Raw genomic sequence first — 16,969 nt, 5'->3', positions numbered from 1 at the left:
ATCAATTAATTAAGATACAGGACACAGAATCCTGCTCAGCTCCCCAGTTTTATTTCCCCGAGCGGAGCCTTGGGACATCCGAGGGCTCGGAAGCCGGTCCCAGGATTGGGAGTGAAAGGAAGGGAAAGGCGAGCTGGGCGCTGTCCCCACCCCTGTCAACAAACACCACCTGGGAGAGAGCCGAGCTTTGTCCCAATTAATCCGGGAGAGGAAGGAAGCAGCGGGGTAAAAGCTCCTCTTTTAGCTCTAATTAGCGCATTTGGGAGGATCGGGTGTCGCGGGGCCCCGCTCCAGAGGCGCTCCGCGTTTTCCAGCCTTTCGGGCTCCATTGAGAGCGGACAATCGGGGCCCTGCCGGGTGAGGGTGAAAGCCGGAGCGAGCGCACACGGGCACCCGGGATATCCTGGGAGAGAGGGGCTGATAAGGGACGGAGATAACCAGGAGAGCAGCTCACAGGCTGAGCCGGGCCCGGAGGAATTCCCGGAGGGATGGGAGGCGGAGGATGTGCCCGGAGTGAGGGGGCTTGGGAGAGCTTGGGGGGATGGACAGAGACCCCTCGGAGGGGATCCCTGGAAGTGTCCGAGGCCAGGTTGGACACTGGGGTTTGGAGCAGCCTGGGATAGTGGGAGGTGTCCCTGCTCATGGTATGGGTAGCACTGGATGAACTTTAAATTCTTTTCCAAACTTTTCTATGATTCCACGGAATTCCTTTCCAGCCAATTTTTCATCAGCTTGGGATAGTGGGAGGTACCCAGGGGTATGGAATGGGATGATCCTCAAGGTTCTGCCCAACCCATTCCAGGATTCTGGAGCCCCTCTGCTCTGGAGCCAGGCTGGGAGAGCTGGGAATGTTCCCCTGGAGAAGGGAAAAATCCAGGGAATGCTCAGAGTCCCTGAAGGGGCTCCAGGAGAGCAGGAGAGGGACTGGGGACAAGGGCTGGAGGGACAGGACACAGGGAATGGCTTCCAGTGGGAAAGGGGAGCTTGGGCTGGGATCTTGGGAATTGGGAATTCCTGGCTGGGAGGGTGGGGAGGGTCTGGGAATTCTGGAATTCCCGGATTGGCTGTGGCTGCCCCTGGATCCCTGGCAGTGCCCAAGGCCCGGTTGGACACTGGGGCTTGGATCCACCTGGGACGGTGGGAGGTGTCCCTGCCCATGGAAAGGGTGGGAATGGGATGATCCTTAAGGTTCCTTCCATCCCAAACCATTCCATGATTCTATGACTTTATGACAGGAGCCGGGTTGGGGTTTGGTGACACTTGGACACCGCTGAGGGTGGATCTGCTCTCCTGCTCTCCCACCGCCTTCCCAGCCTCTGCCGTGATCCCAGCTCGCCGGCCGCCTCCGTTCCCGGGCTCTTCCAGGCCAAGCTCCCAGATTTTGGGTGCCCCTTTATTTCAGCACTTCACTGTGGGCTCTGAATAAACCCCTCCCTTTCACATCTCGGATGCTGGGTGACGGATTCGCCGCGCATCGCGGAATTGCTCCGGTCGGAAGAGCCCTCCGAGGTCACCAAATCCAACCATCCCCCGGCATTTCCACATCCACGCCTGACCCACAGCCCGGAATAACCCAGGGATCACACAATCCATAAAATTCCGGTTTAAAACCCACGCCACGAGGTGTGAAATTCCTTCAAACCCAGCAGCTGCCCCAGCTTGGTCCCCGTGTCCCTCCCCGGTGTCCTGAGCTGCCGTGACGTCCTTTCTCCTGCCCTGGCGGAGAGGAGCCGGAGCTCCCCTGGATCACAATGGCAGCCCACGGTCGCTCACGGAATCAGGGATTCAGAGAAGAATTTGGGATGGAATTCGGGACCCTCAAAGCCCATCCGGTGCCACTCCTGCCATGGGCACATCCCGCCATCCCAGGGTGCTCCAGCCTGGCCTTGGACACTTCCAGGGTTTGGTTGGATTAACCATGGAATCCATGAGGAGCAGCTGAGGTGATTTGGGATCTCTGTCTTTCTCCTCAAGGAGTTTAGGGTTGGGGCCATGCTTCCAGAAAAACACGGATCCCTGGAAGTGCCCAAGGCCAGGTTGGACGGGGCTTGGAGCAGCCTGGGATAGTGGGATGTGTCCCTGCCCATGGAATTGGACAGGCTTTAAGGCTCCTTCCCACCCAAACCATTCCATGATTCCCCGAGGATCCCCTCCTGCCCTCTCCTCCAGGCAGCTCCCAGCGCCGCAGCGCCCGTGGCAGGAGCCGCTCGGAAAACGGCAAATCCCCACTTCCTTCTTTTGGCTCATTCTCCGTCCCACCAGCTGGAAAACGACCTGGGAGGTCTGCTGGGAGAGCAGGAGCGGAGTGGATCCTTCCCAAGCCAGCTTGGAGCTCGACCAGCGGGGATCATCACGGAGACCCACCACGGGCCGGCCGGGCGGGGTGACAGGCAGAGCAAATCCCGCTTTTCCTCGGACCCGCGGCAAATCCCGCAGCGTTCCCGGCCGGCTGTTCCCGGCAGGGCTCCAGGATTTGGGATGGAGCTGTGAGGAGCATATGAAGTACGGCCCTCAAAGGATGGATTGAGGGAGACCCGAGCCGGAGGCTCCTCCTGGAATTGGGGTTTGGGGATCGCCGGGAATCGCGCGGGAGGGAGGTGGGAGATGGAGAGAGGAAAGGAATGGGAATAAAAAATGATAGGGGTGTGTGGAAAAGGGGGGAAATTAGGGGAGAGGAGAATATGGAGATAGGAAGGAGTAGAAATGTAGAAATGTAGAAATGTAGATAAAAATACAGAAATGTAAATAAATAGAATCAGAAATAATGCAGAAATGCAGAAATGCAGAAATACAGAAATACAGAAATATAGAAACGTAGAAATATAGAAGTGTAGAAATGTAGAAATATAGAAATGTAAATAAAAATACAGAAATGTAAATAAATTGAATCAGAAATATAGAAATACAGAAATGCAGAAATACAGAAATGCAGAAATATAGAAACATAGAAATATAGAAGTGTAGAAATGTAGAAATATAGAAATGTAGATAAAAATACAGAAATGTAAATAAATAGAATCAGAAATATAAAAATACAGAAATGCAGAAATACAGAAATACAGAAATATAGAAACATAGAAATATAGAAGTGTAGAAATGTAGAAATATAGAAATGTAAATAAAAATACAGAAATGTAAATAAATAGAATCAGAAATATAGAAATACAGAAATGCAGAAATACAGAAATGCAGAAATATAGAAACATGGAAATATAGAAATTTGGAAATATAGAACTAGAAATAAAAATGAAGAAACAGAAATAAATAGAAATGGAAATAGAGAAACACAGAAATACAGAAATATAGAAACATAGAAATATTGAAATATTGAAATTTAGAAATACAGAAATAGAAATAAAAATATAGAAATGGAAAGAAATAAAAATAAAAATAAAAATAAATAGAAAGAGAAATACAGAAATATAAATATAGGAATAGAAAAATTTACAAAGAAATACATAGAAATAGAGATATAGAAATATAGAAACATAGAAACAGAAACACTTACATTTAGAAATATAGAAATATAGAAATATAGAAATATTGAAATTTGGAAATATTGACATTTGGAAATGTAGAAATAGAAATAAAAATACAGAAATAGAAATAAATAAAAATATAAATATAGAAATACAGAAATATAGAAACATAGAAACATAGAAATACTGAAATATTGAAATTTGAAAATATAGAAATAGAAGTAAAAATATAGAAACAGAAATAAATAGGAAATAAAATCTAGAAATACAAATAAAAATACAGAAATAGAAATAGAAATAAAAATACAAATAAATAGAACTATAGAAATAAAAATGTAGAAATAGACATATAAGAATATAGAAATAAATAGAAATAAAATACTGAAATATAAATAAATTAAAAGATATATAAATAGAAATAGAAATATAGAAATAAGTGCAATCAGAAATACAGAAATACAGAAATGAATGAAATTCGAAATATAGAACTAGAAACAAAAATAGAAATGTAGAAATAAAAATAAATAGAAATACAATGGAATGAAACAGAATATTCTCAGGTGGAAGGGAACCTACAACAACGTGGTCCAACTGCCCGACCACGTCACCACCAAAATTTATTCACGGCATTGCCCAAACGCCTCCCAAACACCGAAAAATTCGGCATAGCCACTCCTGCCCAGCACATTTTAAAGGATTTGGGAGCTGGAGGTTCATCTTTACAGCGAAATTTTCCGGTAGGACAAGGAAAACTCAGCTTAAGAGCCAATAAAAAGAAGGAGCCGCAGCCAAGCCATTGAATTTGGATAAGGCGGGATTCGGATATTGTGGGATAAAATGGGATTTTCCTGTCTGAGCTCCCTCTGTCCACCCAGGGCCGGGATATCTTTGCTCACGGGGATGGAACGAGCTGCTGCAGCGAGACGGGGGGTGGAAATTCTCCCGGGATTCGGGAGCCGCACTCACTTTTCCAGCAGGATGAGGGCCGTGGTGGGGTTCACACGGAGGTACTTGCACGTGGGCTGCCCGTAGTCGGCCAGATACGTGGACCAATCCCACTGGATGAACAGATCCAGGAGCTGGAAAGGAAAAGCAAAGCGGGGCTTGAAAAAGCTGGAAAAGGGAGCAGGTGTTTCCCTGGAAGCTGGCAGAGGTCCTGGGCAGGTTAGAGTTATCCATTAAAAAAAAAAAAAAATAAATAAAAGGAAAGGAAAGCAGGCTTTATTCACTTGTTTGATATTATTCTGTAAACATTTAATCATTGATGGTACTTCATCATTAATTTAGGAATATTTGACACGAGTTAATGCAGGGCTGTACTAATTCAGCCATTCCTGCTCTGTGATCCCTATTTTTTGGGGATTTGAGGTCTGAGACACCTCGAGGATGTGGGTGACAAACCACCCCAGCACCCCGATGCTCTCGGCTGTGGCAGGAGGAAACTTTTGGGGTCCAGGGCACCACAAACTTCCATCCCCAAGCATTCCCTAAGGATTTCTTGTCACCCTTGGTCCATTCCAGCACCCTCCAAGAGCTCTGGAAGTGTCTCCAAGGCCCAGAGCTCTCCGAGGAGCTCGGGTTATTCCGGGTGAGTGCAGCTCCCGGAGTTGGGAGTCCCAGGTGCTTTCCAGACTTTGGTGAGAGAAACCACTGGGCCTTGGCAGCAGGGGAAGGGAAAGGGATTAACTCAGCCACCAGTGACAGTCCCCGCTCCAGACCGCCGGAATTCCCACCTGCAGCTCCATGTGTCCACAAATTACCCGGCTCCTCCCAGCCGGGTGAGGGGCGGGCAAACGACAGACCCCAGGCTGCCTAAATGCCCTCTCCCCACACCATTCCCATCTTTGTTTTCCATAAAAACCCAGGCACTCCCAACACCCTCCCCACACGAGGATCTCCTCACCTCACCGAGGAACTTGGCTCCTCCACCCACCCATGAGGGGACGGTCCAATGCCCTCTCCCCACACCATTCCCATCCTTGTTTTCCATAAAAAAAGAGGACTTGCCATGTCCTCCCCACACGTGGATCTCCTCACCTCATCGAGGCCTTAGCTCCTCCACCCACCCATGAAGGCACAGTCCAAGTTCCCTAAATGCCCTCTCCCCACACCATTCCCATCCTTGTTTTCCATAAAAAAACCAGGAGCTGCCATGCCCTCCCCACACGTGGATCTCCTCACCTCAGTGAGGCCTTGGCTCCTCCACCCACCCATGAGGGGACGGTCCAATGCCCTCTCCCCACACCATTCCCATCCTTGTTTTCCATAAAAAAAGAGGACTTGCCATGCCCTCCCCACACGTGGATCTCCTCACCTCATCGAGGAACTTGGCTCCTCCACCCACCCATGAAGACACAGTCCAAGTTCCCTAAATGCCCTCTCCCCACATCATTCCCATCCTTGTTTTCCATAAAAAACCCAGGAGCTACCATGCTCTCCCCACACGTGGATCTCCTCACCTCAGTGAGGCCTTGGCTCCTCCACCCACCCATGAAGGTGCAGTACAATGCACTCTTCCCACATCATTCCCATCCTTGTTTTCCTTAAAAACCGGGAGCTCCCAACACTCTCCCCACACGTGGATCTCCTCACCTCACCGAGGAACTTGGCTCCTTCACCCACCCATGAGGGCATGGTCCAAGTTCCCTAAATGCCCTCTTCCCACATCATTCCCATCCTTGTTTTCCATAAAAACCAGGCCCTCCGAACACCCTCCCCACACGAGGATCTCCTCACCTCAGTGAGGCCTTGGCTCCTCCACCCACCCATGAGGGGACAGTTCAGTGCCCTCTTCCCACATCATTCCCATCCTTGTTTTCCTCAAAAACCAGGCCCTCCCAACACACTCCCCACACGTGGATCTCCTCACCTCAGTGAGGCCTTGGCTCCTCCACCCACCCATGAGGGCATGGTCCAAGTTCACTAAATGCCCTCTCCCCACATCATTCCCATCCTTGTTTTCCTTAAAAACCAGGCCCTCCCAACACCCTCTCCACACGTGGATCTCCTCACCTCACCGAGGCCTTGCCTCCTCCACCCACCCATGAGGGGACAGTCCAGTGCCCTCTTCCCACACCATTCCCATCCTTGTTTTCCTCAAAAACCAGGCACTGCCAACACTCTCCCCACACGAGGATCTCCTCACCTCAGTGAGGCCTTGGCTCCTCCACCCACCCATGAGGGCACAGACCAATGCCCTCTTCCCACACCATTCCCATCCTTGTTTTCCATAAAAAACCAGGCACTCCCAACACCCTCAACACATATGAATCTCCTCACCTCAACAGGGATTTGGCTTCTCCACCCATCCATGAGGGCACAGTCCAAGTTCCCTAAATGCCCTCTCCCCACACCATTCCCATCCTTGTTTTCCTCAAAAACCAGGCCCTCCGAACACCCTCCCCACACGAGGATCTCCTCACCTCAGTGAGGCCTTGGCTCCTCCACCCACCTATGAGGGCACAGACCAATGCCCTCTTCCCACACCATTCGCATCCTTGTTTTCCATAAAAAACCAGGCACTCCCAACACCCTCAACACATATGAATCTCCTCACCTCAACAGGGACTTGGCTTCTCCACCCATCCATGAGGGCACAGTCCAAGTTCCCTAAATGCCCTCTCCCCAAACCATTCCCATCCTTGTTTTCCTCAAAAACCAGGCCCTCCCAACACCCTCTCCACATGAGGATCTCCTCTCCTCAGTGAGGCCTTGGCTCCTCCACCCACCCATGAGGGCACAGTCCAATGCACTCTCCCCACACCATTCCCATCCTTGTTTTCCTCAAAAAACAGGCACTCCCAACACCCTCTCCACACGTGGATCTCCTCACCTCAGTGAGGCCTTGGCTCCTCCACCCACCCATGAGGGGACAGTTCAGTGCCCTCTTCCCACATCATTCCCATCCTTGTTTTCCTCAAAAAACAGGCACTCCCAACACCCTCCCCACACGTGGATCTCCTCACCTCAGTGAGGCCTTGGCTCCTCCACCCATCCATGAGGGCACAGTCCAAGTTCCCTAAATGCCCTCTCCCCAGACCATTCCCATCCTTGTTTTCCATAAAAACCAGGCCCTCCCAACACCCTCTCCACACGTGGATCTCCTCACCTCATTGAGGAACTTGGCTCCTCCACCCATCCATGAGGGCAAAGCCCGGGATTCCCGGGATGCCGCCTTCACCTCTGCCCCGTCCCCGGCAGGTTAATTAAGAGCTCCCGCCTTTCCGCCCTCCCAGAGATCCTGCCTTGGAGCGCCGCTGTGACCACTCTATTTGGGGACAGGCTGCCAAGCGCGTGGACGTCTTCATCGCCGGCCCGGCGCGTCCCGGCGCCCACCGCCGGAGCCGGGAGAGGCCGGGCCCGTCCCGCGGCCAAGCGGGGCCCATAGAGGCCTCATTGTCCCCGCGTCTCCATGGTTTTCCTGGAGGCCCCGGCGCTGTTTAACAACGCGTCCTGCCCCGCCAAGAAGGGGATTTAGCTCCTCCGAGACCTTCCAGATACAAAACAAAAATGTGCGACAAGATTCTTTTTGACTATGTAGGTCAGGGCAAGGAAAACAAGCTGTCGGGAACAATCCCCCGGGCTGGCGGGGGGGATGGATTAGCCGGGACCTAAGAGGGCTTTTCCAGCCCCGGGTCCCGCTCGGCTTTGTCCGGCGGGGCCTTTGTGCCGAACGACAAACCCGAGCTGAACGTCGTTGGCAGGAGGAGGTTTTTCCAAGGGGGTGCACCTTGGAGAGGGACAACCTTAAATATGATTTCACAGGCGCTTTTCAGGCCCGGCGCTGGGGCCCAGGCCTCTTCCGCGGGGTTTGGCGGCTGCTGGGAGGGCTTGCATGGTTGTACAGGCTCAAAGGGAACCCCCACAACGCACCAAAGGCCCCTTGCTGGTGGCCCCGGCAGGCTGAACGTGCCTCGGGAAAATCCCCCAAAAAAGGAGGTCTTGCCACGGAAAGCGCGCGTCCGGGGGTCAGGTAGCCGCTGGTGGGGATGGGGGGCGGGATAAAGAGCCGGGAGGAAAAAGGAAATAAAAAGGTGAGGAATAGGAAGGGGTTTTGGAGAAAATGGAATGAAAATGTCGGGAGTTGCTCTGGCAGAGGCTCGGGAGCAGTGTGGGAGCTCAGAGGGACGCGGAGCTGCTCCCAAGGCTGGAGAGCCTCAGCTCTGCAGCCAGGCTGGGAGAGCTGGGAATGTTCACCTGGAGAAGGGAAGAATCCAGGGAGAGCTGGGAGCCCCTGACAGGACTTAAAGGGGCTCCAGGAGAGCTGGAGAGGGACTGGGCACAAGGGCTGGAGGGACAGGACACAGGGAATGGCTTCCCATCACCAGAGAAACTCCAGAGACCCGGAGCCATCGACAGCAGCTCTCCAGGAGCCCAGGTGTGCCCAGGTGGGCAGGAAGGACAAGGACACCTGGGCTGTGCCCGTCCCCTGTGCCCTGTGCTGGCCCTGGTGAGGCCACAACCTCAAATCCCGGGACAGCTTTGGGCCTCTCCCAACAAGAGTGACCCTGAGGGGATGGAGCGTGTCCAGGGAAGGGAAGGGAGATGGGAAGGGCTGGAGAATTCATGAGGGAGCTGAGAAGGAGCTGGAGAATTCCTGAGGGAGCTGGGAAGGGGCTGAGCCTGGAGAAAAGGAGGCTCAGTGGGACCTTGTGGCTCTGCACAAGTCCCTGACAGGAGGGGACAGCCGGGGGGAATTTGGGATCTTATCCCAGGGAACAGGGACAGGAGGAGAGGGAACGGCCTCAGCCTGGGCCAGGGTGGATAACGGTGAAATTCCTTCCTGGAAAGGGCCGTCCAACCTGCTGGAGAGCCCATCCCTGGAAGGATTTGAGGGATGTGGGGACAGGGGTCAGCGGCGGCCTTGGCAGTGCTGAAGAAAGGCCGGGCTCCCTCTCGGAGCGCTTTTCCAACCTCACCGATCCCGTGACGCCCACCTCTGCCCGGACCTTCCCGGAGCTCCGACAGAGCCAGACCACCCCCAGGTGGTTCCCGACAGTGACGGATGGGCTGTGTATTTTCCAACTCTTTGCCCACATCCATCTTTTCTCGGCTCGGCAGGTCCGAGGACGGCCGGGGCCGGCACCTTTGGCCCCGGCTGCCGGCGCTCCCGGCCCGGCTGCGGGTCGCGCTCCGGAGGGGAGAGGTCCTGCAGGAGGAAGCCCGAAGGCTCGGGGAGAGCTGCCTCCGGGCGATTTATCTGTCACATAAATGTGGTTTTATTGGTTTTACTGCTTCAACTTTTCACCTCTGCTGCTAAATCTGAACGGGCCGAGGGGAAAGGAGGAGGAAAAAAAAAAAAAGAAAAAAGAAAGGGAAAGGGAAGAAGCCGGCGGCGCGGGCTATGCTGGGGGAGTTTCCAAATCAAATATGCAAATACCATTAATTCTTTAAACTGGAGTCTCCCTTTCAAGGCCATAAATCAAACTTGACAGCACATCCACTGAGCCGGGGGGAGGGAAGGGGAAAGGAGAGGAGAGGAGAGGAGAGGAGAGGAGAGGAGAGGAGAGGAGAGGAGAGGAGAGGAGAGGAGAGGAGAGGAGAGGAGAGGAGAGGAGAGGAGAGGAGAGGGAGAGGAGAGGATGAGGAGAGGAGAGGAGAGGAGAGGAGAGGAGAGGAGAGGAGAGGAGAGGAGAGGAGAGGAGAGGAGAGGAGAGGAGAGGAGAGGAGGGAAAGGGAAAGGAGAAGAGGGAAAGGAAAAAGAAGAGGAGAGGAGAAAAAGGAAAGGAAAAGGAGAAAGGGAAAAAAAAGAGGAGGGAAAGGGAAAGGAGAGGAGAGAAAGGAAAAGGAGGGAGAGAAAGGGAAAGGAGAGGAGGGAAAGGGAAAGGAGAGGAGGGAAAGGGAAAGGAGAGGAGAGAAAGGGAAAGGAAAAGGAGAGGAGGGAAAAATTAAGAGGAGCTTTCACCACAGTGATGTGGGAGCGGGATAAGATCAGGAAGCTGCAGATGTGCTTGGGACTGGGGTCCTGCGGCTTTTCAGGGTTCCGGGAACACATTGGGCAGGAGCAGGGAGAGGCGCAGGCACGGCTTTATAGAAATCGGGAGGTGGAGGATGGTTTGGAAAGAAGGTATTAAAAAAGTACTAAAATTGTTTTTATACACATACACGAGCTTGTATCCAAATTGAAGCATAGAATTCAGGAGAAGGAAACGCTGGAATGAAAGAACTAACCCGGGAGCCAGTCCCCAGCCCTGTCCCAGGCTCCCCTAGGAAGAACCTTCCCCCCATTTCATGGAATCGTGGAACCATTTAAACTGGAAAAGACCTTTCACATCATCAAGTCCAACCACCAGCCCTACCTCGAAACCACTTCCTTTTCACCCGCCTTGCAACGTCACCACCTCAGACTCTCCAGAAACGTCCCTTTTTATCCAAGCGGACAGATTTTTACGCCCCTCACCTCCAGCGCAGGTCCCTGCAGGAGGAACCCTGGGCCGTGGCTGGGCTCCGCACCCCGCTCTGGATGCGAAGGAGAGCGGGGACAGTTTGTTCTGTCCTGACGACAGCGCGGGGTCTGGATCGAGTCCTCCCGGCCGAGCCAGGAGCACTGGAATGTGAACCCAAACTGATTCCAAACACGGCTTTGCAGGAGCAGGAGCCCTGCCAGAGCTCCTGGAAGCGGATCAAAGCCACCGCCGGCGTTCGCACGCTCGCACCTGTGTCACGGTCACGGGGACCGTGGGATGGGCTGGGTGGGAAGGGACCTCAAAGCCCACCCAGATCCAGCCCCACGGGCAGCGACACCTCGCTCCATCCCAGGTGGCTCCAAGCCCCATCCATGATGGCCTTGGACACTTCCAGGGACGGGGCTGTGACTGCCCCATCTGGCCCAGCATCCCCCTAACAGCGAGCGGCACCAAAACCTCCTCACCGGCAGGAAAGTCCCGTGGGAATGCACCGATTTTCCAAGGAAAAGGGACGGGATCGGGTTGCATAAGAGACATCCCCTCATCATGGTTTTCCAGTCCTTTAGGGGTGGCTAGGAGGAGGAGAAGAAGGATGAGGAGGATCTCTCTTCACAAGGAGCCACGTGGAGAAGGCAAGGAGCAAAGGCTCCAAGATGCCACAGGAAAGGTTCGACCTCCACGCAAGGAAGAAATTCCTTGAAGTTCCCATCCTCCACCGGGAAAACTTCCCCTTGGATGTGGTGGAGACCCCACTGCTGGAGGTATTCGGGATACACAGAACAGGGCTCCTTACATGGCTTCCTCCCCTCCTAACCAGGGTGACTCCATCCCAGGAAAAAAACTTCCCCCTGATCCACCACCAGATGGATTTGGTGGGATTGGATGGATTTGGATTCCACCACGATGGACTGGAGAGGACTCTCCCCTGCCAGCACCATCCCAGCAGATGAGATGCTGCCAGCGTTGGTGGGAAACTTTCCATAAGGAACTAAACCTTTCCCTCGACAAAAAACCTAAATTAGGGAATTCAGTCCTTGTTTCTCCAAGCGCTCCCTGCTGGGTCGAGGTGGGGCGAGGTCTTCCTTGCGGTGGGATTTTGGGAACACTCAGATCCCCACGGGAGTGGCGGCGATGCCACGTGGTTACGGCCAAGCTTTTGTGATGAGTTTTATGGAGAAGCATGGATTCAGACGGGTTTGGTGTTTTCCCAGCTGGAAGCAGCATTCCTGCCCTGAACCCTGCTGAGGTCCATGAGCTGGGTCACGTCCCTGAGTGCCCGCTCTGGTTTTCCATGGAATGAGCAGGGAATGTTTTCAGATCCAAGGTGGAAACAGCTCTCAAAAGCCCCATTACCCCTCCTTATCCTCACAACCGCAGCTCCTCTTCCCAGGGATTTTCGTACCTGGAATGAACAACCTCTGACCCAACGCCTTCCACAAGCCTGCTTTGACCCATGCAAGATCGCACCTCCGACTACTAAACCTGGCCAGAAATTTCCTTTAAACAGCTCCTTTCCCTGCCGGAGCAGCGCAGCTCCTCAGGGAAGGGGACAAGGAGTGTCCCACCACCGTCCTCCTGGAGGAGCTCCAGTGGGATCAGGAGACACTGGTCAGGCCCATTCCTGCTGGGGACTCTCAAGAGAGACACAAAACTATGGAAAACCGGTGCCGCTTCCCATTTTTCTTCCACGTCCGCAACCCACCCCACCACCGGTGGAGCAGCCCCTTCCACCATCCAGCAGGGAATTGTTAGGGATTACAAATCCCCCCAAGGAGCTTCCAGCAGCAGCGGCAGCCACGGACAAGGCAGAGTCCAAATAATTTATTTTGGGGAGGTTTCAATTACGCCTCGTGGGAAAGGAGTACTGAAAGAGAAAGAAATATTCCAACCCCTGGGAAGACGTGGGGTTTGGACAATAGCGTTCCCAAAAAGAAAAGGCACCGGGAATTGGAACATGATGTTTGTTGTTGAATTGTGAAAGGCACGGAGGGGGAAATCGTGGCCTGAGTGGAAACAGGAGCGGGTTTTTCTCTGGAAGGGAGGATTTGCTCTGGGAATTGGGCGTCCTCTGGGTGAGGGGTCGGAGAGCGCCCGCAGGGAATTGGTGATGGACAAGGAAAGGGATCCACACAGGGAGCACAGGGAGGGAAAAATCTTGATTTAGGTGCTCCCCTAACTGCCCGGATTTCTGGGAGTTACTGCAGATCCCAGAGCCCTGCTTGGACCTCTCTGTGAGACACAACAACCCCAAGTGACTCCTCCAGGTGTCCTGGGATGTCCCACCCAGGGATGTCCTCCTGGAAATCCCAAGGGGGAATCCCAAGCCCCTCACCTCCCATTTTGACTGGGTTGATCTCGCAAGTTAAAAGCAGCATTTTTATTTTTTTGTTTTGTTTTCTTCTTCTCTTTGTATCTGCGAAAAGTCAAACAGTTCCTGGAAAAAAATAAACCAAAACAGGAGAGGAGTCTGGAAGGATTTATGGCAGCCAGGACAGTTTGTAACTGAGAGAGGTTTGAGACCAGCAAAACCCAAATTTGTTCAGTCTGGATTATTTCCAGCCTCACATTACTGCCTGTTTATAGGTTCTTGTATTCCTGACAGCCCTGATTTCCAGGGAAAGGGCTCCACAAAGCTTCTCTGCACGGAGAGATCTCCCAGTTTTCCAGCTGAAAACATTCATCGTTTATTAGGAGGAAAACCTCTGGCTCTCCACCTGCTTTGAAGCCACGCTGGAATTACACGGGGTTGACTTTTCTCCTCTTCCCGAAGGAATTTCTTCCAAGGGTCTCACTAAAAACTTTGCAGGATTTTACCTCAGAAAAATTTGTGTTTCTGAGCACCAGGAGCAGCTGAGGGAGCTGGGAAGGGGCTGAGCCTGGAGAAAAGAGGGATCAGGAGGAACCTTGGGTCTCTGCACAAGTCCCTGACAGGAGGGGACAGCCTGAGGGGGGAATTTGGGATCTTATCCCAGGGAACAGGGACAGGAGGAGAGGGAACGGCCTCGAGTTGTGCTAGAAAATCCCTTCCTGGAAAGGGCTGTCCAGTGGGGACGCTGAGGACCAGCACCACGTGTGGGGTGACAGCCCTGGAAAGTCCCCCCAAGGCCTGGCTTTAGTCACCCACTGGATCTTTGCCCGCAGGGAAAGCTCCAGCTAAATTCTAGGGAAATCCCGAGTTTCCCTCACCCACGGCAGAGCCCTTGGGAAAACAAGAAGAGCGAGGCCTGGAAACGACGAGGTGCGAAACCCCCGGGGGTTTCAACGTTTCGGGATCGAATCATTCCCAAGACGCCCGGACAGGGCGATTTCACGGACGGCCACGGGAGCAAAAACCCAAGAGGAGCTGCTGGGTTTTTGGCGGCCAATTTGCGCTCCTAAAAATAATCCCTTGGGCTCGTCCCGTTCCCCGGGCAGGTTCGGGAGTTTGCAGGGAAGGCTGGGCCCGGGGACGGGCAGATTCCCACCCTCCGGACCCTCCGACGGCACACGGGGACAATACTGGGCGGGAGCCAGCGGGAATGAAAGGGCCTCGGAAGAGCGTTCCGCAGGGAATTCCGCTATTGAATAACACTTGGCTTCTCCATTGAACCGCCACAAAGGGGGATTCATTCCCGAGGCGGAGATGGCTCCCGTAGCAGCATCCCCCGGATCGGGTTCTGGTGGAGCTGCACCCAGCGAGGATGGAGACGGATAAACCGTCCGGGATCAGCGCCCAGCACCAGAAATTTGGGATGTGACACCTGGAAAGCGCTCAGACATCATTTGGGTGCGGATAACTGTCATCAGAGGCTGTTCTGAAGGTGTTTCGGGGATCTTGGGAACGCTCCGTGGTTGGGAGTTGATGGCTCCGTGCTCAGGTATCCCGCTAATACGGGATTCCTTTTCCACTGCTGCATTCCAGGTGCTCACGGCCTTCTGGGCTTCCCTGCCTGACCCACACCTCCAAATCAGTGGCTCCAAAGAAAACGTTAGGAAATAACATGGGGAATCCCAACATTTCAGCAGCAGAGGATCCTTTAGTCAGGGAAAAGCAACCATGAGCGCAAAAAACCCCCCAAAAACCCTAAAACCAGTAAAGGGGAGAAATCAGGAGTTGTCCAAATAAACCTATAGGAAACACTTCCAGCATTGTCCCAGCTGGGACAAAAAATCATCCCAAAAAGGGGAAAAAAAAAAGAAAAAATCACTTTAATGCCACTTTTCCGGGAGGGAGAATTCCCAGCTCATCGACGGAGCAGCCGGAGAGCTTTGGGGCTGGGAGAGGTCGGGGAGCAGGGATGGCTGAGCAGCGATCCCTCTTTTCCTCGGTGTCAAAACCCCGTGAGGTTCCCGGTTATTTGAGCCAAACCTCTCCCGATATCCCCAAAAAACCACCGGCATCACCTCCCCAAGCCCCGCGGGGGCCGAGCGCTCCAGGCTGCTCTTTTCCTGCTGCCGCTCAGCTGACGCCAAAATCCTCGTCGGAGTTGTGTTTTTCTCGTGTTTACACGTTAAAAAAAGGGGCTTAAAAAAAAAAAAAATTAAAATAAAAAAAAGGAGGTGACCTCTTGCTCACCCCGGGCGGGCTGTGAGGAGCCGCCGCTGCCTTCACCTCCGGCTGAACTTCCAGATTATCTCAGCCAAGATTCACCTTGCACTGAACTTGTACCCGGAGCACGGCACAGTCACGGAGCCCTGATTAAACATTGCAGCACCACGGGGCCATAAATTTATACATTTAATGAGGATTAGCGGCGCTTCCTCCCGCCCTCCTCGGGCCGGGCTGGGGGGGGGAACCGATGGAAGCGCTGGGAAGCGCTCACCGGCACGGGTCGGGCACGGAAAAGCTGGGAACGAGCAGGAGACGAAGCAGCTCCTGCCCCGTTCCCTGGCGTGCGGAATCCGCGGCAAAACGACCCGCGGAGGGCTTGGAAAGCTTTCCACCCAATAAAAAACACCCCAAAAAAAAACCCAGGAAAAAGGAAAAAAAAAACCACAGCGGGACACGGCGCTCCGGGAGCCCGCGTGGGTCCCCTGGCCCAGCAGGAAACCGTCCGCAGGCCGTGGCCTCCTAAACTCTGGCTGCCCTCTTCCCACCGAGCGCCGCATCCCAGCGCCGTCCTCCCGTCTCTTTTCCAGGACGGACGCGTGACGGGAGGCAGCCTCCTCCTCCTCCTCCTCCTCCTCCTCCTCCTCCTGTCCCAGCTGCCACGGAGGGAACGGGAGAGCTCCGCGCTCGCCCGACGCCGGCCGGGGTCACTCGGGAGAACGTCTGGGCGGCGAAATGGATCCGCTCAAGTTCAAGTGCTTGGAATGCCTCCCTCTTTTTTTTTTTTTTTTTTTTTTTTTTTTTCTTATTTTTTTTTTTTTTTCCCCCTCTAAGAAACTAAACTAATACATCCCTGCTTTTCCTGATAACTTCCTCCTTTTCCCCTCGGAGGTTTTGTTTAGCAGATCCATTGTTCTCGGCCAGCCTTGCCCTGGGGTCCAATTTGAGAGCGTTCTCATTTTTCCCCCCCTATGTAACCGATGCTTATTTCTTTAAGCTCCAACTGTAAACACAAAGCACACGGCACAGCCCCGGCCCGGCTTTGCAGGAGGCAGCCTCAGCCCTGGAATTGCTTCTCCGTGTTTTTTTTTTTTTTGGTTTTGGTTTTTTTTTATTGGAAACAAAAGGATTGGGTCTCCTTGCTCCGAGGAGTCAAACACCTGCGGGATGTGGGAACCCGCGGGTGGTCCAGCGGCTCCCTGACCCTTTCCTGCTTCCAGAAATGTGGCTTCGCTAATTAAAGACTCCTTTAGATTGTCCATCAGGGGCAGGGGTTGAGGCAGCGGGACGCCTGGGAGGTGGCCTGAAGGTCCTTGGGGTGCTCGGGGTGAGGGAGGAGCCACCAGAGCGTCCCCATGGGAGGGGTGGCACAGGGGGACAAATGTAAACTGAAATGGGGAATAAATCCTTGGAAGACGTGAGAGCATCTTGGATGGTCCCAGGGACACGCCAGGGGATGGGGATTTGGGAAGGGTGGGTGAGGAGGCCACCACTGACCCCTGTCCCCAAGTGCCACAGCCACAGGGCTCTGAAATCCCTCGGGGATGGGCACTCCA

At 53.3% G+C, this 16,969-nt stretch overlaps 1 protein-coding gene across 3 annotated transcripts in view; it reads right to left on the bottom strand.

The window, feature by feature from the left end:
• EXOC6B (exocyst complex component 6B) overlaps window positions 1-16,969 on the bottom strand; it is a 290,129-nt gene that overhangs the window by 25,277 nt on the left and 247,883 nt on the right. For all 3 annotated transcript variants that reach the window (XM_040064052.1, XM_040064051.1, XM_040064053.1), the window contains exon 20: window positions 4,446-4,558. In XM_040064052.1, the coding sequence (XP_039919986.1) occupies window positions 4,446-4,558 (113 nt within the window). The remainder of the gene's footprint in view (window positions 1-4,445; window positions 4,559-16,969) is intronic.

The sequence above is a fragment of the Hirundo rustica genome, chromosome 5 (assembly GCF_015227805.2).
Source record: "Hirundo rustica isolate bHirRus1 chromosome 5, bHirRus1.pri.v3, whole genome shotgun sequence".
In the NCBI taxonomy this organism is placed as follows: Eukaryota; Metazoa; Chordata; class Aves; order Passeriformes; family Hirundinidae; genus Hirundo; species Hirundo rustica.
This window is presented reverse-complemented; position numbering and strand designations above follow the sequence as displayed.